Genomic DNA, 25,306 nt, shown 5'->3' on the forward strand with positions numbered 1-25,306 from the left:
CCCCCAGACATGTCCTGTGTGCTCAGTGTGTTCTATTTACCTCTCTAGATCCAGTTTTGGCCCTTCTTGTGTTTATACTGAGAAAAATAGTAAATGTGTATGCATATTCTATGTTGTATCCCCTTTGTGACCATCCCCTGACAGAAAGCCTCTGAGATGCTGACTCTTCTCTTTTCTTGACCCTCAGCTAACTGAATGAGCTCTGGTGGGAGAATTATCTTTGTTGAGAACAAAACTGCAGGGTGCTTTGTTTCTCTAGGGTCAGAGTAGGCCATCGTGTTGGGGCAGGGAGGTGATAAAATGGCTGAAAGTATGGTGGGTACCCTCTGAAACCTGGCACGTGGCCTTCTGCCTTCCCATCAGGGCCCCTCATCAGAGGAGAAACCCAGGAGATGTCCTGCTCACAAACCATGCTTCTCCATACTTGTCTCAGCCTGTTAGTGCATTGGACCAGTATCATATAGGGATTTCTTTTTAAAGGAAACGAAAAAACATAATATGGTGACATTAAGATTTAATACATGATGAGTTGTGGAATCATAATTAGGAGTCTGGATGATTTGACATCCTTACATTGAGAACTTCCACTGCTAAAGAATTTCCCACTCTCTACCGTGCATTTTATAGGTAAGCATTTCCTAACTTCCCCACTGGAGTCTGAAGTCCTTGAAGACAAAAACCTGTCCAAATACAATTCTCATAATGTTGAAAACACAGGTCTCATACAAATACAAAATGAATACATGTCAAAGATGCATCTAATTGATGAGGGAACTAGATGCTGATGACAATTCAGAATGTTTGAGGAACAGATATTTATAAAATTCGTTAGGAAAATCATGAGGAAGTAAATTTGTAACTTAGAAACAAACCTGGTGGTTAATGTCTTATAGGGCAATAAGACAGTAAACTTTGAGTTTCTGCTTCCTTTTTTTGTCTAGTTTTATTGCGATATAATTGACATATACCATCATATAAGTTTAAGGTGTACAACATAGTGATTTATGTATATATTGCAAAATGATCACCCTAAGTTTAGTTAATATCCATCATCCCATAGAGTTGCATTTTTTTTTTCCTTTTGATGAGAACTTTTAATGAGTTATTGTTTCTACTGGACAAAAACATTTGTACGGCTACAGGATGAAAATCTACAAGTGTGCATGTAACTTTTAGTCTGAGTCCTACACAAGAGTAAGTAATAGGCGAAACAAAGGTACATTCTCCTAGGGAATTAAATAATCTTGGCCAAGTCTGTCATGCTGTGCCTCAGTATGAAGTGATAAACTTGCAGTCATCCTTTTGCTTTATTTCCAAGTTTTAGAGAATCTGTTGCAACAAGCTATGTGTTATTGAACTGTCTCACCACAGCAGAGCATGTGGAACAAAGTAGACACCCAGTAAATGTTTGTTGAATGAATGCAGGAATAGAACAAACACCCCAACCATTTACAAGAAAAGGTTAGCCAAGCTACGTTAAGGGCGCACAGTCACATCGGCTGCCAGCTTTCCAAGCAGGGATCAAACAGTTTCCTGGAGAGAACAGAGCAACAGTCTAAATAAGAACAATCTGTATAGGCAGGTGGGAAAGGGAACCAGTCCTGGTGGCTACAGCTTTCTCTTCACCTCAGGCCGTAGTTGGTCTACGATAGCTCTATAATTGTTTTATGGTGTCAGTAGGGGTTCCCTAATAAATGAGCATTACCAGTTTCTGGCAGCCCACAGAGCTGTACAGGTGCATCATGAAAGTGTAAAGGAGAACTATTAAGTCTCAGCTCTGAATCTTTGAAACACTGTCAATGGAGCTGTTAACAAAGCAGCACATGTAAATGACGGAAGTAGTAAGCAGGGGAGAGTTTTCCAACAGATTCTACTCTGCCTGGAGTTAGCAGGTGGACGGATAGGAGAAAGGAGAGAGTATTCTAGTCATTGAAGACAATAGTTACATTTTATGTATTTAGAACCATCAGGTTGTGTTCAATCTTCCCACCCTCAATTTAATATTTTAAGTATTTGGGATACGTTGTATTTTGTTTTCTTTTTTCCATTGTTGGAAAATAATTTCTCCAGGATAAGTGTCTCCTGAGGATTCCATTTCTAGGATGTCAGAATTGGATGGATTGAGGGGTTTCCCATCCTCCTCACCATACAGAAGACATAACTGAGGTCCTGTATCTGTTAGCTTTTGCTGTGTAACAAACTGTTCTGAATTCGTTAGCTTAAAACCCAAACATTTATTATTCCTCATGATTCTATGGGTCAGCTGGGTGGATTTTCTAGTCTAAGTTGGCTCAGCTGGGGCTAAATGGTCTAGGAGGGACTAGGATGGTTTCCTCTTGAGTGACTGGTCTCTGGCTGTCTGGTTGGTCTGGGATAGATCGTCTTTGTTCCATGTGCCTCTCATCACCCAGCAGACTAGCCCAGGCCTCTTCACACAGTAGTCTCAGGATTCCAAGTTCTTGTCTCTGCTTACTATTGTCTATCGGCCAAAGTAAGTCACGTGGCCAAGAGCAAAGACAGTGTGGGAAGCAACTACTCAAGGCATGGATATTTAGAGAGAGAATTTGTGGACATTTTTTCAAACCATTCTACCACAGATGTAAAGTACAATAACTTGCCTAAGCTTACAGAACTAGATAGGGGAGATGCTGGGACACAGACCCAGGCCTTGTACCTCCTGGCCCAGGCCCCTTCCACAGTTCCATGAGCCCTTTCCCAGAATTCTAAAGTTAAGGTCCAGTTCCCTTTACAGCTCATTTTAGAGGTACTTGAAGCAAAGAGATTTGCGGTAGATTTCAATGACGAGTCTTAACTTTGGGTCTTGAGAGAAATTAATTAAAATAATAAGCTGGGCAAGGGTCCCTACGGCTACCCCACCTCAGTCCAGTCTCTTAACTCTGCCATCCATGTTCTTTGGCTTGTCTTCCAGGTTCTGCCTTCTAATAGCAGAATACCAGCCTTGACCTAGGTCTTGGGTGCCCCCCCATTCCATGTGGGAAGACACAGAATCACTACAAGAGTTGTTCACTTCTTGGGTCTCCTTGTCCTGTTTGACACACTCCCCTCTGGTCAAAGGACGACTTAGATAGCTGGGCCATTTAGGCATGCTCGTAATTTGGTGCCTCTTCAAACAGGGTCCTGGAAAATGGGTCCTGGATAGTTACCACTCTTTTTTCTTTGCGAGAAATGAAGAAAGTACAACTTAAAAAATCAATAATCAGTACTCCTTAATTATTTGCTCAAAGTTTAACTAGAGGGAGTCTGAGCTACACATGGCTGAGGAGCAGGGACCAAAGGGTCCCCTGGTGGCCACCCTTGGCCTTTTTTTATAGCCCTGAGCAAGTTAGCTCTGCCTGCAAATTCAAATACCCCCTTCAGGAGACAAAGCCCTCCCTTAGCTCACTCTTGAGGAGGGCTTGTCTCACACCCCAAGAGATTTATCAAAGGGTCCCTGATGGCAAGCCCACCATTCCCCCCTGAAAAGCGTTCTAGAAAATACGATTCCTTTATCCATTTACATTTGCAAAGATGTTTTAGATGATGAGTGAAGTTTTCTTTGGCCAATTTGGCTTTCCACCCTTGTATTCCACTTCTTACATGTTTTCTTAGACATGAAAGAATAGTTCATGTTTCTTTTCTGTTCATTCTTTAGCCTCACAGGACATAAAGGAAATGGGTCCTGGAGAGTTCCCACTCTGTTTTCTTTGCCAGCAGTGGAGAAAGCACAACTTGAAAAATCACCAATAATCCGCACATTTTCAAGATCAAAGCTGTTGACAGAAGTATCTGAGGCGAGCCAGTGGGGTGTTGAACTCCATTTTGTCAGCCGGCCCCAAGAGCCTTCAATTAAGAAAGCAGCACAGGGGTAGGTGGCCCACAGGAGTGGCCCATTCCCCTATGGAGCCAGCTCCGTGCCCAAATTCAAGTAGTTGACCATTCTTCATTTCTTCTAAAGTGTTGCCTGAGATCATAAGCAAGCTCATTCTCAAGCTTAGATATTTAGATACTTATTTTACCTAAAGTAAATATTCTTATGATACATTCTGCCACTGTTACGAAAGATTCCTCAGCTATTAGTCAGGCTTTCAACAGAAGGCTCCATTCCCAACCAGGACGAGACGCAAGTCTCCTTCATTTTTGAAACATGATGGGCCTGTGTCACTTCCAGCTTCCACTCCAAGCTTGTCTTCAGGGTCCTACAGCAAAGATTGAAGCACATTTCTAGCCATTTCCCTTCTGCCAAGAATTTGCATTTTCATACTTTCTATGTAACAGAGCCATGGATATTCACTCTGATCCTGCTGCCTGAAGGAGAGTGATTCCATCTCACACAGGTGGAGTGAAAGCAGGAGGTGGCCAAACTTGCCATATATATATATATTCAACAGTGCACGGTTCTCCCCATGGCTCCTCCTTACTTCTTTCCAGAACAAGCCTCCACCACCCCCTACTGCCACTCCTAAGAACAAGTGTGCCCCCTGAGAAAGCAGATTTTCCGGCCTGAAATTCATTTTGTTTATTCTCCTGGTTTTCTCTTCCTAGGGGTGCTTGCTCCCCAATCGTGTGTAAAGATGTGCCCTTTTATTCTTTTATCTCCCCAAACAGGGAAACATTTGCTCTTCTCTTTGAAATACCACCAATGGCATTCTTGAACTTATTTTTAGACATGTGGATGTGTTCCAGACAAAAATCGATGCCCGGCACAGATAAAACCCCAAGTGTGTTTATCGTGGGTAGAAGAAAACGGAGTGTTTTAATGTGGAAGGAGCATAGCCATATGCCTGGGTGCAGTATGGCTTCCTTTAATCTGGAAAAAGGAAACAAGCATTGTCGATAATAATATGCAGATGTCCAGCCCCAAATGAGGACATATTGCTAATTAGCTATATTGTTAGTATGTTTTAAGGAGAGAGGCTGCAGTGACGGTAATTATAATCTCTGTTGTTTGTTGTTCAAAGTCTATGAGACCAAAAGCATTGCTAATAATATCTTCTTTAATATCTTCAATAGAAGATTCCCGGATTTTTTTTCTTCTTAGGATCCCACATAAAAGCCACACGAGGGGTAATGAGGCCTGTAGCCTGAGCCCAATTAAAATAAAATCTAACTAGGCCTGTGGCCATCATTATCATCAACTAGTACTTATTGGGTGCCTCCTGAGCTTGTGGAATTGGAGGGTGTGGAGTTTGAGATTGCAGATATGGCCTGTTCTTTGCCTTCCAGAAATCTGCCATCCCGTCTGCCTCCAAGAAGTCTGCCTGGTTGTGTTACTGTGGGAATACTTACCAGACAGCCTCTAAAAAAAGAAGAAAAAAACAACAAAACACTAAAACTGTCCTAGCTAGCCACAATTTGTTACCAGTTTGTGCCTCTTCTGGAAGTGGTCAGATCAGTCCTGTTTTTCACACACCAGCCTTTGGTTGATGTTTGCAGCATAGGGCAGGGGGCTGTTTGCAGATTGGGACAATGATGCTTAGCAGATTTTTTCCAAAGGTGGACCCATCACCCATTTCTACACATTTTGATCGCCCTCCTCAAACTGATCAGCCTAATTTGCCTTGTTACTTGGTTCTCCAAAGGTCCCCTTCCTGCCCTCTCCCTATGCCAAATGACTAGCTGGGAACTCTGACTATTGTGACCACTTTGACCTTGATATGGCTGTGGGATCCACTTTGGTCACAAGGACAGCCAGAATGAGCAACTCCAGCTGTGCAGTGGCTGAAGGCAGTGCTTGGGCATCCTTGGCCTTAGGCCAGTGATGTCCTGAGGAGAAAGGACACGAATAATAAAGTATCTGGGCTTGTCATCTTAGAAATTGTACCCAGTCTACAGATGAGACATTTTCCTTTTCAGTTTATCTTGGATGAGCTTTCCCAGGGGCCTTTAGGGCTAGTTGTTGAGAGCAAGGGAGGAAGGAGGAGAACCCAGCACATATAGCTTCAGCAAGCCTCCAAATGACCCAGAGAATGCCACCAGGGAAGTGGTGGCCTAGTGGAAAAGTCACAACATGCTATGATAGAAAGCTTTCAGATCAATGGCTGGTGGGTCGAGGTGGCAGAGTGTTGGGCCTGGCATTTATATTATTTAATTCATTGGTCTCTTACTAAGGCAGCAGAGTGGCCTGGAGTCTAATACCCACTCCATTCCAGCTCTGATATCCTTTGGGTCTCTATACCAAGCCCTGGCAGGTCTCAGGGAGTCTGCATCCGCCATACCCTTTGCCAGGACTGCAATGTTCACTGGCCCCCCTTCCCCTCTACTCTGTTCTCTTCACCTGCTTCACTTTACTTACCTTTTCAATCTCAGCTCAAACATTACTTCCTCAGGAAAACCTTTCTTTCTTTTTAATGTTCAAAGTAAAGAATGTTATCATTCCTAACTTGACAATAGTTTTTCTGTCTTTTCTCTTTTGGGAGTATCATCGTAGGCTCACAGGTTTCCATAGATTCAGGGGTTAACTACAAACGTTTTGTTTTGATGACCAAATTATCTAATGTTTGTGTGATGAGACGCCTTTAAGTGTGCTTCTGTGTTCTATCGAGAGGGTGTTGTTAATCACTGAAAGCTTCCTTGTTTCCGGAACAGCAAAGTATGCCAAACTCACCTGTACTTCCTTACCCAGATTCTGGAATCAGCCATTTGTGCAAGGAGCTCTTGTTTCTTTTAGCTACAGCAAATTCCTTGAAATTTAGTGACAGTATTTTAGGACAAATGAAAGGAAATATGACATTGCACAGTGAGTAATAGATTTAAGTAATGTGAAGTATAGATGGTGAAACAATGAGAAGATTCTGTAAATGTATGGAAAAGGGTTTGGATGGCAGAATTGGAAATGGATACTAGGAAAGTTAGCAGCAGAGCTGAGCTTCTGTAGCCTGGCTGCCATTGTGAAATTCACCATGTTGATTCATTAAATGCTCCATCAGTGCCTTGTAAGCTGGGGATTGTGTCCCATTGCAAAGAACAGAGAACTCAACTTTGAGTCACTTAGCTAAACAGGGCTTCTTGCTTTTTTACTGGTAGTCACAATTAGAATTAGAGTAACAATAGGGAACTGACACTGGTGCTTCAGCATTGTCAAGGTTAACATTAATGTTGATGATAATGGTAAAAGAAGTTCAGAGGTCACCATTCCAGGACTGGTATGATGACTCTATAATTCCTTCATAGACCGAGAATCCTCCATTTTTCCATTCAGCCACCTTTAGAGTATAGCCTTCATCCTCATACCTGCTGGCTGCCTCATTCCACTTCACGCACTTGTATCTACGTGTCAAGCAGTAGAAAGTGGAAGAGAGAATACAACAATGCATTAAAAAGATTATTCATCACGATCAAGTGGGGTTCATCCCCGGGGCACAAGGATGGTTCAACATCCACAAATCCATGAATGTGATACATCACATAAACATAATAAAGGACAAAAATCATATGATTATATCAATTGATGCAGAAAAAGCATTTGACAAGATGCAACATCCATTAATGATTAAAACACTTAATAAAATAGGTATAGAAGGAAAATACCTTAACATAATAAAGACCATATATGACAAAACCTCAGCTAATCTCATAATTAACGGTGAAAAACTGAAGCCCTTTGCTCTACGTTCAGGAACACGACAGGGCTGTCTCCTATCACCTCTGCTTTTCAACATAGTGTTGGAAGTCCTCTCCAGAGCAGTCAGGCAAGAGAAAGAAATAAAAGGCATCCAAATTGGGAATGAAGAAGTTAAATTGTCACTGTTTGCAGATGACATGATGCTATATATAGAAAACCCTAAAGACTCCACCAAAAAGCTATTAGAAACAATCAACGAATACAGTAAAGTTGCCGGCTAAAAAATCAATGTACAAAAGTCCATTGCATTCCTATATACTAACAATGAAATCTCAGAAAAAGAAATACAAAAAACAATTCCTTTTGCAATTGCAACAAAAAGAATAAAATACCCAGGAGTAAACTTAACCAAGGATGTGAAAGACCTATATGCTGAAAACTGTAAGACATTTTTAAAAGAAATTGAAGAAGACACAAAGAAATGGAAAGACATTCCATGCCCATGGATTGGAAGAATCAACATAGTTAAAATGGCCATATTACCCAAAGCAATATACAGATTGAATGCAATCCCCATCTAAATCCCAATGGCATTTTTTAAAGAAATAGAACAAAGAAAGTGGAAGAGAGAGAGGCAAAAGGCAAACTGACTCTGCCTCTCATTCAGCAGTCCAATCCAACACTTTACACTTATAATCTCATTGGGCTGGACTATGTAACATGGTCATCTCTAGCTGCAGTGGATGCTGGGAAGTGTAGTTTTAGCCGTGCAGTATCACCTGAAACAAACACGGAGTAGGAAAAAGGGGAATAGATATTGGGTAGTCAATTGCAATGTTTACCACAATACTGCCATCTAAGGCAAAATGCTAGGCTGCATGAGCATGGAGCCTATTTTACTTTATTTTATTATTATTATTATTGTTATTATTACTAAGATTTCATTATTACTTTATCACTACTTTAGATAAGAACAAGCTGTAAAATAATGGAGGGACAGGAGCTATGCATGAAGATGGGTGGCATCATCAGTAGCTGGACAATTTGGACAACCTGCCTAAGTGGTTGAACAGTGCATGTGTATGAACCATAAATAGCTTTAGTTTTTCTGTTTCTCTTTTTACTGGCAATCACAACTCTCAAATTAGAATTGCAGAGAGAACATTGCTACTTAGTTGCAGCGCTGTCACAGATGAAAGATCAACTCAAAGACATTGTGGGTAAAGAAATGTTTTCCCAAACTGAGCAGACCAAGGTCATGTCACTTGAATGTAGGCAAAATGAATCCTGTAGCACTTGGGAAAGAATGGTGACATTTATTTTCTTCAATTCTTGGACTCTCCTACATTATTGTCTTCAAGGAAGAATGTTAACTTTCCTGGATAAAACACAAACTATTTAAATTGTGTAAGTCACCTTGGTGAGAAAGGAATGATGTTCGTCAAACAAGACATACGATGGGGCCTCTGCCAGGAAGATGTGCAGTGTGACCTTAAGAAAGGATGAAGAAAACGCCTTTTCTTGTGTTGTAGCAGATCCTGTCTGCCATCTCCTGCCCCAGATTTAAAATCTAGATGACCGAAATAATGGCTGCTCCGAATCCTCTTATTGGGTGAATAAAGTCGGGTTTCATTTTACTTGAGCCATTATAATACACCTCTCCCTGTCTTAGGGCTTCTAGTTTCTGAAGAGTTTGGGGGCATGCCTTTGCAAGGTTTTCAGTTAAATATGTTTTAGTAGAGATGCAATTGTGATTAGCATTTCTTTATTACATTCTATCTTCCAAATCCTTGACAAAAAATGAACTTGGGTGGCGGGGTGAGGGGAGCCGGTAGGGAGGGGACAGAATTGGAAAACGATGGAGAAATGCCATAATTGCATGCCTAACTCAAGCCAAAACATACTTTAGCCCCAGTCTATTCCCGGCAGAGGCACTTGTGGCCTGACTTGTTCAGCCAATTGCCCTAACTCTGTACTTCTCTTTTCATGTGTAGATACTACCCAACCTGAGTTATCTTGACCTGGCAGGGTGCAGGATTCTTCATGTAGCTACTCTGTTTTACATGAGGGATCCTTGAGCCACAGAGAAAAGGGGTTTTCTTGGTGCATGCCTGGGCCAGGATCACTCTGTGGTGATGTATCTCCTACCAGACAAATTCCAGAGTCAGATCAAGAAACCAATCAGATTCAGTTCTTGTTTTTGCAGCCATCTAAGCAAAATGCCAAATAGCAGCGAAAGTACATTTCTTATCTCTTCTTCTAAAATATAATTTAATAGGAGAAAGAGTACTTCATTACAGGGGAAAAAAAAGAGAGCTCTATTTTTAACCCAGTTAAGCAGTATGTCCCAGTTGCTACCATACAGTTAGGGCTAGATTTGCAGGGGTTCCCTCAAGCAGTTGGCAGGCAAATCCTGGGCCCCTTCTGAGACTTACATTCCCAAATCCTGTGCAAGAAATTTTCCATGAGAATCCAGCTGTCTTCACTAACACTGTTGGGGAAGTTTTAGGGTTGGGGATCCAGGGAGAAGAGTAAGGGAAAAAATGCATTCAGTTTTCTCCTCTTGGGCTGTGATAGAAAGGTCTTATGTTGAGGAAAGATGTAGCATATTTCTCTCTCTCTCTCTCTCTCTCTCTCTCTCTCTCTCTCTCTCTCTCTCTCTCCCTCTCCCTCTCTCCTCCTCTCTCTCTCTCTCCCTCTCCCTCTCTCTCCTCTTCTCCTCTCCTCTCCTCTGCTCTCCTCTGCTCTCCTCTCCTCTCCTCTCCTCTCCTCTCCTCTCTCTCTCTCTCTCTCTCTCTCTCTCTCTCTCTCATCTCTTTCTCTTTTTCTGTCTCCATGCACTGGAGTCAATCTCAGCGTAAGACATTTGGCCTCTGTTGTATTGAGCAATGCCTGAGAATGCCAGGACAACACCCTCTACAAGGATGTGCCAGGAGACAAAAACCATGGCAGAGAGATGGCTGGAAAGGTGAACAAAGACACTGCCCCCAGCCACATCTGAGCAAAAAGGCAGGGCAAGCAAAAACATGGTGAGGAGCATCCAGCTTCCCCCTCTGCAACTGTGTGCTTTACACGGGAGACAGCAGATGTGCTGTTGATCTCAGCCCTGCTTCTTGGCCTCTTGGAACATTCACAAAGCTGGTTTCTGCACCAGTGAGTTTATTCCTCAGCTCCACTTCTGTTTAAAGCGATATAGAAAAAGCCATTTCCTCAGGTTAGCTCTCTAAGAAGACATTTATCTCTTCATGTGTTTCATCCCCAGGCCATTCTTGACCTTGGGGACTTAGAGTCAGGAGCGTTTTGATACCAGATGTAACCCTTTGGCTGGGTCAGAGGCATTGTGGTGGGGGGCAGGGAGTGTGTGTGGAGACAGTGTGCTGGAATATACGCTCCAAAACCCCAAAACATGCCCAAGAACAACAAGAACATTAACCACTGACCCAAACGCTGGTGAAATTCTATCTCCACATCTCCCTCCACCAGTAAACATGAAAATGCCGTCCCCAAAGGGACGGAGGAAGCCTCCAATGAGAGGTCCAGAGACAGTGCTAGGAGAAGGGCTGGTTTGGGAAAGACGTCCAGCAACTCTACACTCTTCAATCACTGCAAAGATTTTCCCCAAGTGACAACTAAATAGAGACATTTTTCACTAGCTGGGAAAAACAGCAGACTTGCACTTTTCAGAATAATGGCATTAAATTTTAGAATGCCGTTTTGTCACTTTTTCTTTGGCTGTCCCCACCTCTTCATCTTCATCTCATGCCAGTCTTCCCTACTTCACTCCATACCATGGACCTTCTTTCTGTCCCTCGGGTTAGCCAAGTTCATCCGCACCGCAGAACTGTCTCACTCGTCATTCCCTCTGCTAAGAGTTTACTCACCCGGATCTTTGCAGAGTGTCTTCTTCCCTTGTTCAGGTCTCACGTCAGATGTCACCTTCTCAAAGAAGTTTTCCCTAGCTACCTATCTACTCTTGTCTCTGGCTGCGCTCATTTTCTTCTTTCTTCTTAGCGGTCACCACTCTCTGATATGCTTGTATTTATTTATCCATATAGTTATTGTTTATTCCCCTCAACTAGATGTATACTCCAAGAGAAGAAGGCTCATGTCTTTCTTCTTTATGGCTGTATCTCCTGTACCTAGCATGTAATTGGTACATGTTGAGTGGATGGATGGGTGGATGGGTGGATGGATGGATGGATGGACGGACGGATGGAAGGATATCATCAATTATTTGGCTCAAGTATTTTATCCAGTTTGGTCAGATCTTTAGTTCCATGAGCCACACCAAAAAAACAAACTCGGGACTCTAGGGTCATACCTAAGGCCGGAGTGGTTAATCACTTGTAATTGTGAGAAGAAAACCGTAATTTGATTCTAGTTCTAAAGGAGCACCTGTTCTCCTTCAAAATAGTACATTTGTGTTAATGTGTTTAATGTTTAATAAATAGCCCATAACTCATTTATCCTCAGAAAATTACCAAGTAGCAGGCTAGAAGTTTCCTGATGGTTTGGCTTATTGAAGATGGAGAAATTAAACCGTGGAGAATGAAAATAAGTTGAGAATACCATCCTGGCTGAATTGCAGCCACTGCAACTGTCCTTGCTCCTGAATTTAATGGACTGTTAAGGGAGGGATTTTTAAATCATCCATCTCCTATTTATTTGTTCATGTGTTTCTTTGTTTTAGAATAACCTCAACGTGGAAAGTGACTCTACACCAGAAACCAGCTTTCCTTTCTCCAAAGAAGCACCAGGGGGCCACCTGGACGACCAGGCTGTGCACCAGCCCCTTCCCAGACAGCCATTCCAGCAAGAGGCTGGACACCCTGCGTTGCAAAGAGATGGCCCCAGATCCTTTCTCCTTGATCTTCCAAACTTTCCAGATCTTTCCAAAGCTGATATCAATGGGCAGAATCCAAATATCCAGGTAAGACTTAGCAGCTGAAAGGTGAAAGAAAATGAAACAGTCCATCTCTGTTTCCCGATCTGATTTCAGAGTAACTGCTGCCTTATCTCATTTTTTTTTAACCCAGTAATGAATCCTGTTTATGATCATGTAATCTCTATAAGAACAGTGTTGTATTACATCTGTATAATACCACTCATAGTGAGATACACCATTATCTTACAGACCACTAAAAGAAGAAAGAAACCATTGCTAATCAAAATATGACACACCAATTGTTATAAGATACATCCTAATATCATAGACATTGAAATGTGAAAACAAAGCAAAATAAATAATTTGCCCTGAAATTGGTGAAATATGGTAGCTGTAGGAAAGGGCCCATCTAATACGTGAGTAGACTGAGCAAATCATAGTATGATTTCAAAGGGACTACAGAAGGCACTCTCCCTTAAATGCCTCTTTTGCTGGCTTTGGGCACCAGAAATTCTTTCAGGAGGTGACAACACTTCAATTGCTCTAAAGTGTAAATGACTCATAAAAAGAATTTAATAAGAGGAAGGGAGGTGAGAAAAGCAATTCCTAAGGGATAGATGAATACATACCACTAAGATGGGATGGGATGAAGTGAGGGAAATAGGAGTTTATGGAAAGGGTTGCCTGGGATTGAAAATTGTGAATGTTGATCCAATTTGACTCTCCCAACACCCTCATGAAAGAGATGAAGCACATGTCATTTTTCCAGTGTTATCAATAATGCAACCAGTACTCAGAATGTTACTATTTGGTTTGTCCAAGGTCACATGGGGGCATAACTCCGGGCTCTCAGACTCGCAAGAATACTTACCCTACCAATCTGTGTTTCAGAGACAAACTCCTAATTTTGGATTTTGCATGAATTTCCAACTGTTTCTCCCCAGAAATGGTCCCAGGACAGCTGAGGACCAATAGTTCTCCTCCCGGGCGACCTTGTCTATATGCAGCTCCTATTCTCATTTGCCTGCTTCTATACTTTTAAGCTTTGTTCTCAATTCTTTTCACTTGGGGAGGGACAGCTTTTCCTTATTTTCCCTCTCTGCATCAAATTACAATTAGTTTACACGGCAGAAAGTTCCTGAACCTGACCCCAGAGCAATTGATCCTTAATTAAGTTAACTGTCTCTCTCGCTCTCAAGGCTGACACTCTCTGCATGACACCATTTCAGATCAGGTTTCTTTAGCCAGAGTTGTTTTGCTTATAACACCAGTGTCACGGTGGCTAAGGAATGTCACTGGGAAGACACCTCAATTAGAATACATCAAACAGTCCCTACTGCGTACAAAATGCTGTGTTATGTTCTGTGAGATTAAGAAATGTAAGGACTTTTTTCTCCAGGAAATGACATAAGTGTGAAAATCTCTGCTCGCACCAAAGACTGCCAGAGGGACCATGGAGACAGATGAGGAAAAAATGCGGTGTTCCCTGGTGGGCAGCTTAAATAGATGGGAAGACATAGGGTGGGGCAGTCAGTGTTGATGGTGCAGAGGTAAAAAATGTTTTGGAGGTCATTCTTTGACAACCCATGTGCAGAAATCACTGCGTGCCCCAATTAATATTTCTGATGAGTCTTGTATTGTTCTAATTGATTGACTGGAAAAACAGGCCTTTTGCTCCACTGCTCTCTCTCCAGGAACTGGCCACATTGCTCTTTGATGAAGAATAAAGGATTCACTTGGGGGAGGTGCAGATTGGAAAGCAAAAGAAAGCAAAAGCACAGACATCTCCTTACTGTTACTCAATATCGTGCCTTCATCTGTAGGAAGTGACTTTTCCTTGTTTATAGATTTTATGGTCCCAGGACCAGACCGCCCTTACCCCAAAGGTGCTTAGGCCATGCCCGAAACAATTTTACGGTTGCTATGGCTCACGTTTCTTCCTAGAGGTGGGAAATGTCACCGTGGGGCTTAATGCTGAGGATTGAGCTATTAATGTAATAGATTTAAGAATTTCTAATGTAAAATTATAAGAATATGCCTGGATACAGGGGAATGAAAGGCTGCAGGAAGAGTTTCCCCTGGTTGAAATGTTACTAAGTGCACAGGGTTTCACCTAAGAACCGACTTTCAAGCAGAATTTCTCTCTCCCAGATAAATTAATCAGTCAGGAAATCCCCAAACTTCACCCAGACCGCACTTGGGCCCTTTTACAATATTACCTAAATGTGAGGAAAGAACAGTGGTACAACAGTGGTACAAAGATGGTTGGGATCCACAGAGCTGGGAAACCCAGTTTACTTTTCCAAAAAGAAGAAAAGGGTGACCACGAAGTGCCCAGCCCTCTGCAGCCCCGTGATGGAGCTGTGCATGAACTCAGAAAGCAGCAAAGTTGGGAATTCGTTTTAAATCATAATAAGCTTAGCCGGCTGGGACGGAAACAATACTTCAGAACAATTCCACCTGACTTCTTGAGGGGTGAGGAGGCTGCTGGAGCTCATGGGTGTGGAGAGAACTAGAATGAGACAACGGAGCAGAGAATTAAATGGAGGCTGAGTTACGAGAAGGCCACACGTGGTTCTCTCGGGCAAAGCATCTTGGACTTTTATCGAACGCAGCTTCCCCAAAGGTGTGGCTGCAGAGATAGTACAAGTGGAAATTATTTGCCCTCCTCTCCTCTGAGACCCCAAACCACCTGTTCCTATATAGACTTTTAACAGGGGAAAAGTAACAACCATTGCTTTGTTTTCACTCTGTCTTACCTTCACACCCACACAAGAACAAGAAGTTCACCTCCAGGTGCTGCTTCTAAAAGAAATGCTTTGGAGAACAGGGTTGGAAGAGGGACGGGGCCACTCCTATGAAGTGCCAATACTTTTCTTGAGTTACCCTTTGAACAGCAAGGATTAACGTAGCCCCCAAGAACATAGATTTCCCCAAAACTCCAAATATCAGGGTTACTGGTATTTGGATTAGAAACTCCAACTCAGATACCATTAAAGTCAAAACCCCCAAAAGACTAGGCCAATGCTGTCTTTTTGCCCACTGCCCAATCAGGTCACTCCCTTTCACCTTTGCACAATCCCTGTGTCTATTAACCTTCTGCAGGCAGTACTGAGGGCTGAGGTGGCCTGTGTTTTATTGACCTGATGACCTGTTGGCCCTAAAGAATAGAAAATTGACTTGCATTTCTGGCCTTCTCTTTCTAGAAGACAACAAAAGGTTAATGTTGGTCATTCATAAAGATGTCGAAAGAAAGAATAAAGCAGCTAGTACCTCTGGAAGCACCAGCCCTATATCTGCACATATGTGTGTGTGCATGCACGTACACACGAGCATACACACACACACACACACACACACACACACACACACACACACACACACACTGCTGGCTGCTGCAGCCCTGTGCACCACTGCACTTGAGTAAACCAGTTCCCTGGTGGTCCTTTAAAAGATGAGGTGCTTCCTAAAAGGGGGTGATGGTTTCCGTGTTGGCAGCCCTAGCCCCTTCCCGCCAGCACTGCTCTTTTGTTGAAATCCACTGGCTTGACACGGGCCAGTTCATCCAAGCAGACAGCCCTGCTGGTCACCGCGGCTCCCTGAAAGCATTCTCTCTCCCTGGGGAGCAGAGTGAAGACAGGTGAAGGGCGCATCAGTGGGTTGGCTTCCGCTGCCAGGGCCCAAGGGCCTTGTCTCCCCGCTTCCCTGGCAACCTGCCCCTTACCCCCACGTAGTGAGTCCTGACTGGAGCCTGGAGCCGGGAGCTGAACAGGAATTCGATACCCCTCTCTATGAACACCCCTCCCCCTCGCCCCCGCCCCACGCCCTCCAGTGTCTGGAAGCATTTCCCACGCTCCAGGGCTGGAGTCCACTGTCCCTCCTGCCAAATAGCCCACACCTTTCCAAAGTGACAATGCTGAGCCCGGGCAAAGGGCCACATCCCTCTTGGGCCTCTTGACTTTGAGGAAGGGAACTCCTTTAAAAAGCTCTGTGTTTTAGAACTTTTTAAAATCCCCCCCAAGCCAGATGGCCTCTGTCCCAAGTGGATCAGGCTCCCCATTTTAAGACTGGCTAGGCTGTGTAAGTGATTGGGGAAAAAAACACAACATTGTGCAAAATAGAAAACAACTAGCCTCAAACCCCTGAACCCAATCTCCATATTAAATTTAAAACAATACTAGAAGTTGGGTTTTGTTTTAAAATAAATAAATAAATAAATCATTCAGGAAAGAAAGTAGATCCCCCAGGACAATTTAGACTTGAACTTTAATATCCTTGGCTGGGTTTTTGGTCTGCCGCTGATGGTCAGATAGCAAAGACAAAAATCTCTAAAATAAACTCATTATTAGGCTTACTGCATCGATTCATTACCACAGTAGCTATTCACAAACAAATATTTCTCTTTTCTGGATCAAGCTGAGATTAGTATTCATTTCAGCTAATATGCTTATTTCTTTCCTTCCATTGAGAGACATGTAAAAATAGTCATGTGAAGGCCGTCTTTTTCTTGCACAGATGTATTTACTTGCCCATAGGCCTCTCGAGTGCCACGAGATACAATCAGATGAGCTGGCCAGAGCCGTAAATGTTGTACGTGCTTCTACTTCTGATTTCCCTTCGTTCTTTTTCTCTACAATACTTTTGGAATGGCAGGTCTGACTGAGTAACAACCAGGAAATTTCTGTGCCCGAGACATGGGTCCACACGCCATGGGAACAAGCCTATACTGTTCAGAATCTGATTGGCTTCTTTGGCTTCTTGCTGGTTACTCGACCTCTCTGTGCCTCAGTTTCCTAGCCTATAAAACTGGAAGGATAATACCACCTATGAGCACCTGTGTAGTACAGTACTACATAGGAGTAGGGTTGTTGTGAGGATTAAAGGTGATCATCCATGGGAAGCGCTTAGCACAGGGCCAGGTATATGGGAAGCTTTCCCAAATGGACAGATGCCAGTCGGTGACAATGTGAAGAAGACAGAGGAAATGTATATAAAATAATGGGAATCTGAAGACCTCGTTTTGAGAACAGCTCTACACCTTCCTTGCTGTTCACCTTGGAAACTTGAATTCACCAAACCAGTATCTGTGCCTGAAATTTAGGTCTAACTTTTGTAGAACAAGCAATAATATTTCGGCAAGCACGCTGCAAGTGTCAAAGCATTAGCCACAATTAGCTGGGGTTGCCAGAGTTGTTTTTAGAGAATCAGTGGGCCTTAGAGGAGGGAATTATATATATTCCTGGTTCATTTTATGTTCTTTCTGTGGCAATTGTCAAGGAAGGAGGGTATGTAATCTATTAAGGTTGCATAGGATCCTCATTTCCTGATTTTGGACAGAATTCTCCAAATTGGCACCAATTTTGAACTCTGTTGCTTGTAACTGATGAGTTCTGCCAAAAGTTGAACTTGGGTATTTTGAAAGAGTTTTCATTCTTTTACTCTCTTGATCACGCTGTAGAAAAGTCCAGAAGAAACAAATCTACTAAGATACTTCCATTGTGTGCATTAAGGAAGAGAAAGGATGGTAAGATCTAGAGTCTTTATCAGCTTGGAAACCTGCTGTGCTCAGTCCTACACCTTCAGCTCATCACATTGATTATTGTTCAAGACATCTTTATAAAAGGACTCTTTGCTGCTAAAGAACATGTAAATAGAATGAGAGCAACAGGAAACATAAAACCCCCCATTCGAGAAGTCATCGATCATGCTCATTAAGTCTTTAATTGTATGCCTATGAAATTTCAGGTTCAAGATTAGATTTCTTCTTTTGATATCAGTATGAGGTTTCCATATTAACTGTAAGGAAGGGTGGATCCTAAGGTCTGTACATCTTTTGTGTTTAATTCAGTTGAGGCAGTGGCTAAAAATGAAAGGGAAAAAAGAAACCTCTGAACTGTTGAGATTTTGTCATCGATATAGTTTTTGGAGTAAATTCGTATTTTGCTACTCATTGCCTGGCCAGGCAACAAATCTATTTTGTTTGGATCTGAACAGCAGTTTGGAAGAAAAAAAAAATCGTATTGACGGTAATAGCTTAAAACATGAAATTGTTTTTATTCCCAGCTTGGAGAAATTGCAGGGCACGTTTTGTTTAGGCAATCCCTTTGACTCCAGTCTGAATACAAATGGAATACCAAAACTGTCGGGCATGTCCCCTTATCTTCTACCCAGAGACTGATTTCATTACCATAATTGCAGGCTTGCCTGGCTCTTGGCAGCTTCTCCCCTCCAAGACCCTTAACAGCCTTGCAGACGATTGTTGCGGCTCAGTTGTTCTGTTTGCAGGCAAAAGGGGATGAGACTGCAGAGGAGAAAGGTTATGTCTCCAAAGGCTCAGCATTGCCCTGTCACTGTCTGGCTTGGTTCTGCACCACCCAGCTGTGCACTCCTTCTGCACTTGTCCTTCCAAGGTTGCGTGTGGGTCCCGATCACTGTCACTCTTCAGCAACCATCTATTCTAGCAAACAGCATTGATACGAGACATACGATGTGTTCCTTCTCTTCCCTTTTTATCTTTTTGGGGGATTGCTAAAAGTTCCATAATTATTTATAAGCATGCAAGAGATACTTACAAGATGGGGGTAATGATGGCAGCATGGAATAAAGCCAATGGTGCCCTTCTAGGCATCCCACACCAGAGGAAAGATGCACTTGACCTGCTGCAGCCCGAGTATACTCTGGGATTGAAGGCTACACTCCTGACCTTGTGTTTGGACCACACAAGGCCACAGCCCAGGCCCATCATCAGCTGGGCAACTTCCTTTGACTATCAAAGTGAGTAGAATTCAAACCTCCCCATTCCTCACACAAAAGGAAGGGGCTGTTTGTCTCAGGATGGGCACACCCTGGTGTAATTTGGCAGAGCATCCCAGCAACTCTCTCAGATGTCGGGTTAGGGCAAAACTAGAAATCCATCTGCCCAGTACATCTTGCGCTGATTACTTGGAGCACATGTTTCTGATTCATTTGCACATAACTCATCCAGGGGGTGTTGCAAGAGCTATGTGAGGGCCAAAGGAACCCAATGAATTTTTTATTATATTTTTTAAACAAGTTTCTCTATGTTGATTGTCTCTCAGAGCCAAGAAGCTGCATTCTTCTAGACCTGTGACTTCCAAATTAGGCTCACTAAGTTCAGGAGCAAGTTCTGACCTTGCCTCTGGCACTATCTGTTGTGACCCGGAGGGTCAGTTGAGAAATGTACACGCTGGGTCTAGACCATGGGATGAGTGAAAATCACAGCTGTGAGAGTCTGCCCCTTGAGGACCTTGTGCTCACATCACTACACAACCTGTGGCATCCAGCCTCATCGGCATTTGTGGCCTCTTTGCTCCTTTGGTTGTAGAAGGAGACAATACCTGTTATTTACTTTTTGAGAGGCAGTGTGGCAAAGTTGGTAAAAGCATGGGCTGTGGAGCTAGACTCCCCACATCTGGCAGTTACTAGCTATGTGGTCTTAGGCAAGTTGTTAACGTCTGTGTGCTAGTTTTATCTGTCTGTAAAAAGCTATCTATTGCTGCCAACCCCAAAACTTAACAACTTGAAGCAATGATCATTGCTCATGGTCCTGTGGGTCATGAATCTGAGCAGGTCTCAGCTGGCAGAGTTCATCTGTGTTCCATATGGTATCAGCTGGGGGGACCCAACTGGGCTGGAGGATCCAAGATGGCCCCACTCACATCTCTGGGGCTGTGGAGCTGGCCATTGGCTGAGAAGCCTCAGTTGTCCTCTCCATGGCCTCCCTCTTCACATGCTCCGTATGCCAAGTAGTATAGGCTGGGCTTCCTTACAGAATGGTAGGGACACTCCAAGAGACTGAAAATGGAGGCTGGAAGACCTCCTGAGGCTTGTCATGTTGTTACACTTACCACATTCTACTGGACAAAGTGTGTCACAAGGCCAGCCCAGATAGACAGAAAGGGAGAGAAAATAAACTCTACCTCTTGGTGGGAGGTGTGGCACACACATACAAGGATGGGAGAAATTGCCAGGGCCATCTTTGCACATAATCAACCATAGCAGACAATCAACCAATCTAATAAGGTTGTTATGAAGATTAAATAAGTTAATATATGGAGAGCATTTAGAACAGTGTCTGGTACAGAGTTAGTACTCAGTAAGTGTTCAGTTTTATTATAATTATTCTTGTGTCACTTCAGGAACATATATAGTACATGTTGACTCCTTGAATTAAAGACTTCCCAGCAATCTAGTCATCAGTAAATCAGTGACCCTACTGGTGAATTTTCTCTTCCCACCCTGAGGCCCATGTACATCAGTTCTCTCTAGTCTTGGGGTTCATTTGGACCACCCCTGGATGTCTTCCCTTCCATCTGTAACACTGTGCAGTTGTGGCTATCATTCATGAGGGACACATCCATTGTTTGCCTTTGCTCTCTCAGACTTTCTTCCAAGGGTCACCCAGCTTGGAGGCTAGTGACTCCTCATTGACCCTGGCCTGTTCTGAATTCTTCAGGTCACCATAGAGGTGGTGGACGGTCCTGACTCTGAAGCAGATAAAGATCAGCATCCGGAGAATAAGCCCAGCTGGTCAGTCCCATCCCCCGACTGGCAGGCCTGGTGGCAGAGGTCCTTGTCCTTGGCGAGGGCCAACAGCGGGGACCAGGACTACAAGTACGACAGTACCTCAGATGACAGCAACTTCCTCAACCCCCCCAGGGGGTGGGACCGTCCGGCCCCAGGCCACCGGACTTTTGAAACCAAAGAGCAGCCAGAATATGGTGAGTTTACCACCCAGTAATATAAAATTGGTGGGGAGAATAAATGAGGATGATAAGGACATGGAGCCAAGCAAAACCCAGTTTACAGTATGTGGCTTTTGGTCTTCTATGAGGTGTACCTCATAAAGACTCTGTTCCGCAGAAGCCCCGAGGAGGCACCAGCAGCCACATTTTTCTGGAAAGACTATAATTTTAAAATCATGCCAATTATCCTAGGAGAGATTTTTTTTTTTTTTTTTTTTTTTTTTAGTTAGTTAGTTAGGGGTCTTTGAGGTTTTTGCCTTCCCCCCGAAAAAAACTAGTTTTATTTCTAAAAATGAAGAAATCACCAAATCAACTTCCTTGCATATTTTACTGTAAAAATTCATACTGAAAATAAATTTAGTAAAAGAGTTGTGTTCAACAGCTTCCTTTGACCAGGCCACTGTGTTATGTTTGACATTGGCAGTGTCATGGCCCTTAGGAATCCACATGAACATGTGTTTCACAGGTTGTCTGAGTAAGGCCGTCCACAAATAAATTTCAAGATCCCAAGTTGGGACTTCTAGGGTCTCATGCTTTTAGAGTAGGATAGTGAGGTAACAAACAACTTTCAAACTCAGTAATTTAAATAATAAAAGTTCATCTTTCACTTGAATTGGGATGGAAGACAGGGTTGGGAGAACTCAGCTCCACTCGGTCATTCAGGGACCCAGGCTTCTTCCATCTTGGTGCTCCAACTGTAAGGGCCTAAGAGTTATCCACTGGATGCTCTGTATTGACCTGGCAGCTAAGAAGAGAGACACAGCCAGAAAAAGGCACACATGCTCTAACCCCCTCAGCCTGGAGATAACACACATCACAGCTGCTCAAATTCTAATGGCAGGACCTGATCATATGGCCTCACACAGAGGCAAGGGAGGCTGAGAAATGTATTCTGTGTTTCCAACAAGAAAAAACAGGCTTCGTGCGGAATCAGGCAGCATAACTTCTGTTACAGAGTATTTGAAGCCTTACAAATGCATCTATCATTGTAATGTTCTAGTGGTCTCACTATCAGCAGTTAGGAGCAAACACTGTGTGGTGAAGACTTGTCTTGCACCATTTACACTCTCACCCTGACACCTATTTTTCAGCAGAAAGACCAGTTGTATAATGGAAAATTATTTCTGCCTGCTAATAAATGATTCTAAGCAACTTCCAAAACAGCAAAATGATTTTCTTCCTGCCGCATCATTCAGTTGTTCAACAGACATTTATTAAGAGTATACTTTGTGTTCAGCCCTATGCTAGGTGCTGGAAATCCAAAAATGAGTAAGACACAGTCTTTTCCAAAAGAGGGTCTCACTTATCTATGGACAAGGGGAGCAAAATAGAGCAAAATAGTGCCATGATAGTGATACTAGATCAAATGCTAGGGGAACAGAAAGAGAGCTCCCATACCCCTTCCAGCCAGGAGTCCTGTGAAATCTTCCCCTTTCCCAGAGGAAGTCCAATTTATCTATTTTCCAAGAGGAAGGACTGGGAACGCTGGCCAGTATACATATAACACTTACCATGTGTACCAATCCTTTTTCGTGACATCTAACATATATTAGCTCATTTAATCAGCTCTCTGAGGCAGGTACCCCATTTTACAGATGGGTAAACTGAAGCTTGGAGAAGTTGAGCAACTTGACCTCAAGGATTCATCTCAGTCAGTCTGGGTCCAGAGTCTGTCCTCTTAATAACTATGTTATTCTGCCTCTCTGGGGTGTGGCAGGGGGGGAATAGCCCATCCTTTAGGAGAGTAAAGTGTATTTACAAATGGCCACTTAGACTAGAGGATAGGAGTGGGAGGAAAAGTGTGGTGCAGTTGAACAGAGAAACTCACAGGATCTGTGAGAGCCAGCCTGACATTGCACAGCTTTACGGCTTAGCCTGTTTGCCCAGCCCACACAGAACATTGTTTCTCTGAGTGGAGCTTAGACCCATGGCATCAGAATCCCTTGGTTACATGTTAAAAAATGCCAGTCCTGGCCCCAGCCCTGTCCCTCCTTCCTAATGGTCCTCAAACTATGGTTCCCAAACTAGCTACATCAGCATCACCTGGAACCATGATAGAACTGTAAGTTTTCAGTCTCCTCACCCCCGGGCCTACCAAATCAGACGTTCTGGACTGGGTCTCCAAAATCTATATTTAAACACACTTTCCAGGAGCTTCTGGTACATTGAGCACCACTATTCAAGATCGATGCTTCTCACCCTTAGTTGCTCATTATATTCACCTGGTGAATTTTTAAAAATCCCGATACCCAGATTTCTCTCCAGACCAGTAAGTTGGGATCTCTGGAGGTGGGGGCCAGATGTTTTTTAAAGCTCCATGGGTGACTCCAATGTGCAGCGCAGGTTGAGGGCCACTGCTGTCCTTCTACTGAGTCAGAATGTCCAGCAATGAGACCTGGAGCCTGTCTGCCTTTTGCTTCTTTGTTTCTTTTTTAAGTCAAGGTCAGTAGGTGATTGTCATGCTCATTGAAGTTTGAAGATCAGTGCTACAAACAACTCTCTCATCTACAGCTATTATAGAGTACCCTTTGCCAAACTCATAAACATTAAGAACATCCCTCCATGTCAGCATTGAGGATAGAATTTGCTTCTACTGGAGCAGTGACTGTGGCTGCTGCAGTCACCCTCACCCCAGCTTTCTGGGCCTACAACACCTGTAGACGCCCTGCGTCTAAATCTTACAGCATCCCTGAGCCATGAAGAAACTCCCATCTTTTATGATTTTGGAGTCTGTCTTAGAAACTTTCTCATCATCGGACCAGATATCAGGATTGCTACTTTATAAAGAAAAGTGTGTCTCTTATTATACCGCTAAAGCAGTGCTTCTCAGATATTAATGTACACACAAATAACCTGGGAGTCTTGTTCAAATGCAGCTTCTAGTGTAGTAAATGTAGGACCAGGGCAGGAGCCCAGGTCAAGCTGACACTACTGGCCCTTGGACCACTCTTGGAGTAACAAGACTCTCAGTGTATTGTAGATGCTCAGTAATATTTGCATAATGAATGAAGAATTAAGACTGAAAAATTGCTTCTCAGCTCACAAGGAACATGTAATTTCTAGAATTCTATACAACATTGGATGAACTGAGTCCTCTCTTATTTCAATCAACAGGAAACTATGGAGCAATTTCTAAGTATTTATCCCTATGTTAAATGCTGTGGAGGATATAGGGAGAGAACTTATGGCCCAGGGAGGTGAGGTTCATGCACTGGCAAAGTGTGCGCGTCTCTATACCTAAGGGTCCGTGGCCTTGCCTGAGACGGGCTAAAATTGCCACAGGAACTGGTCTTTGTGGAGGAGCGTGACCTCAGATTTTTGAAGGTAGGATTTTTAATAAGAATTTAAATGTCTATGGCCAAAGAGTATTTCAAAAAATTCTAAGTAAAAATAAATAGAATAGAATGGCATCTTTGGAATAAATTATAAAATATACAACAGAAGTCAGTTAAATCTAACTTGTGATCATGGAAACACAAGTCAGCTTAACTTTGGACTGTACGTGTTTGAGATACTGCATTTTAAAAGCTTCTCTCTTGATACTGAAGGTATTACTCAGGGCAAAGCAGGAGTTCCAGTATATCATTTTCTGTCAAATTGCGATAGACCATTTCCAGAGTTTTCCAGAACAACCTGCATAATAAAATCGGATGGGCACTGCTTATTGTAACCTAGGTTAGGACTCAGTTCTTTGCAATTCTCTAACTGGTCATGGCCTTATATTAATAAAACATTGCATAGTGATTTTTCCCCCAAGAATTTTTCTTGGTAATGTTGAATTATGGCCACATAAGTGGGTGTCTTAAAGTAGGGAGGCCAACCTGGTCCAGAATCAAAGCTGCAGGAATATTAGGATATAGAACAGGATATGGCAAGAGCAGACAAACTTCAGATCTAATTCCAGCTCTGCCAAATTTGATCTGTGTGACGGTAGGCAAGTATCTTAACCTCTCTGAGCCTCAGTTTTCGTATCCATAAAGGGAGGCTGCTTCCACCTTCCTTGCAGGATTATTATAGGAGTTAAATCTGTGTTAGAGCAGCTGATTAAAGTAGGCCCTCAATAATTGGTAGCCACTACTACCTAGGATTAGTGGT

At 43.0% G+C, this 25,306-nt stretch overlaps 1 protein-coding gene across 1 annotated transcript in view; it reads left to right on the forward strand.

The window, feature by feature from the left end:
• Positions 1-25,306, forward strand: part of ISM1 (isthmin 1) — a 68,894-nt gene that overhangs the window by 33,397 nt on the left and 10,191 nt on the right. The window contains exons 2-3 of the mRNA XM_033095298.1: positions 12,252-12,491; positions 20,923-21,187. Of these exons, the coding sequence (XP_032951189.1) occupies positions 12,252-12,491; positions 20,923-21,187 (505 nt within the window). The remainder of the gene's footprint in view (positions 1-12,251; positions 12,492-20,922; positions 21,188-25,306) is intronic.

This window comes from Rhinolophus ferrumequinum, chromosome 23 (assembly GCF_004115265.2).
Source record: "Rhinolophus ferrumequinum isolate MPI-CBG mRhiFer1 chromosome 23, mRhiFer1_v1.p, whole genome shotgun sequence".
NCBI lineage: Eukaryota > Metazoa > Chordata > Mammalia > Chiroptera > Rhinolophidae > Rhinolophus > Rhinolophus ferrumequinum.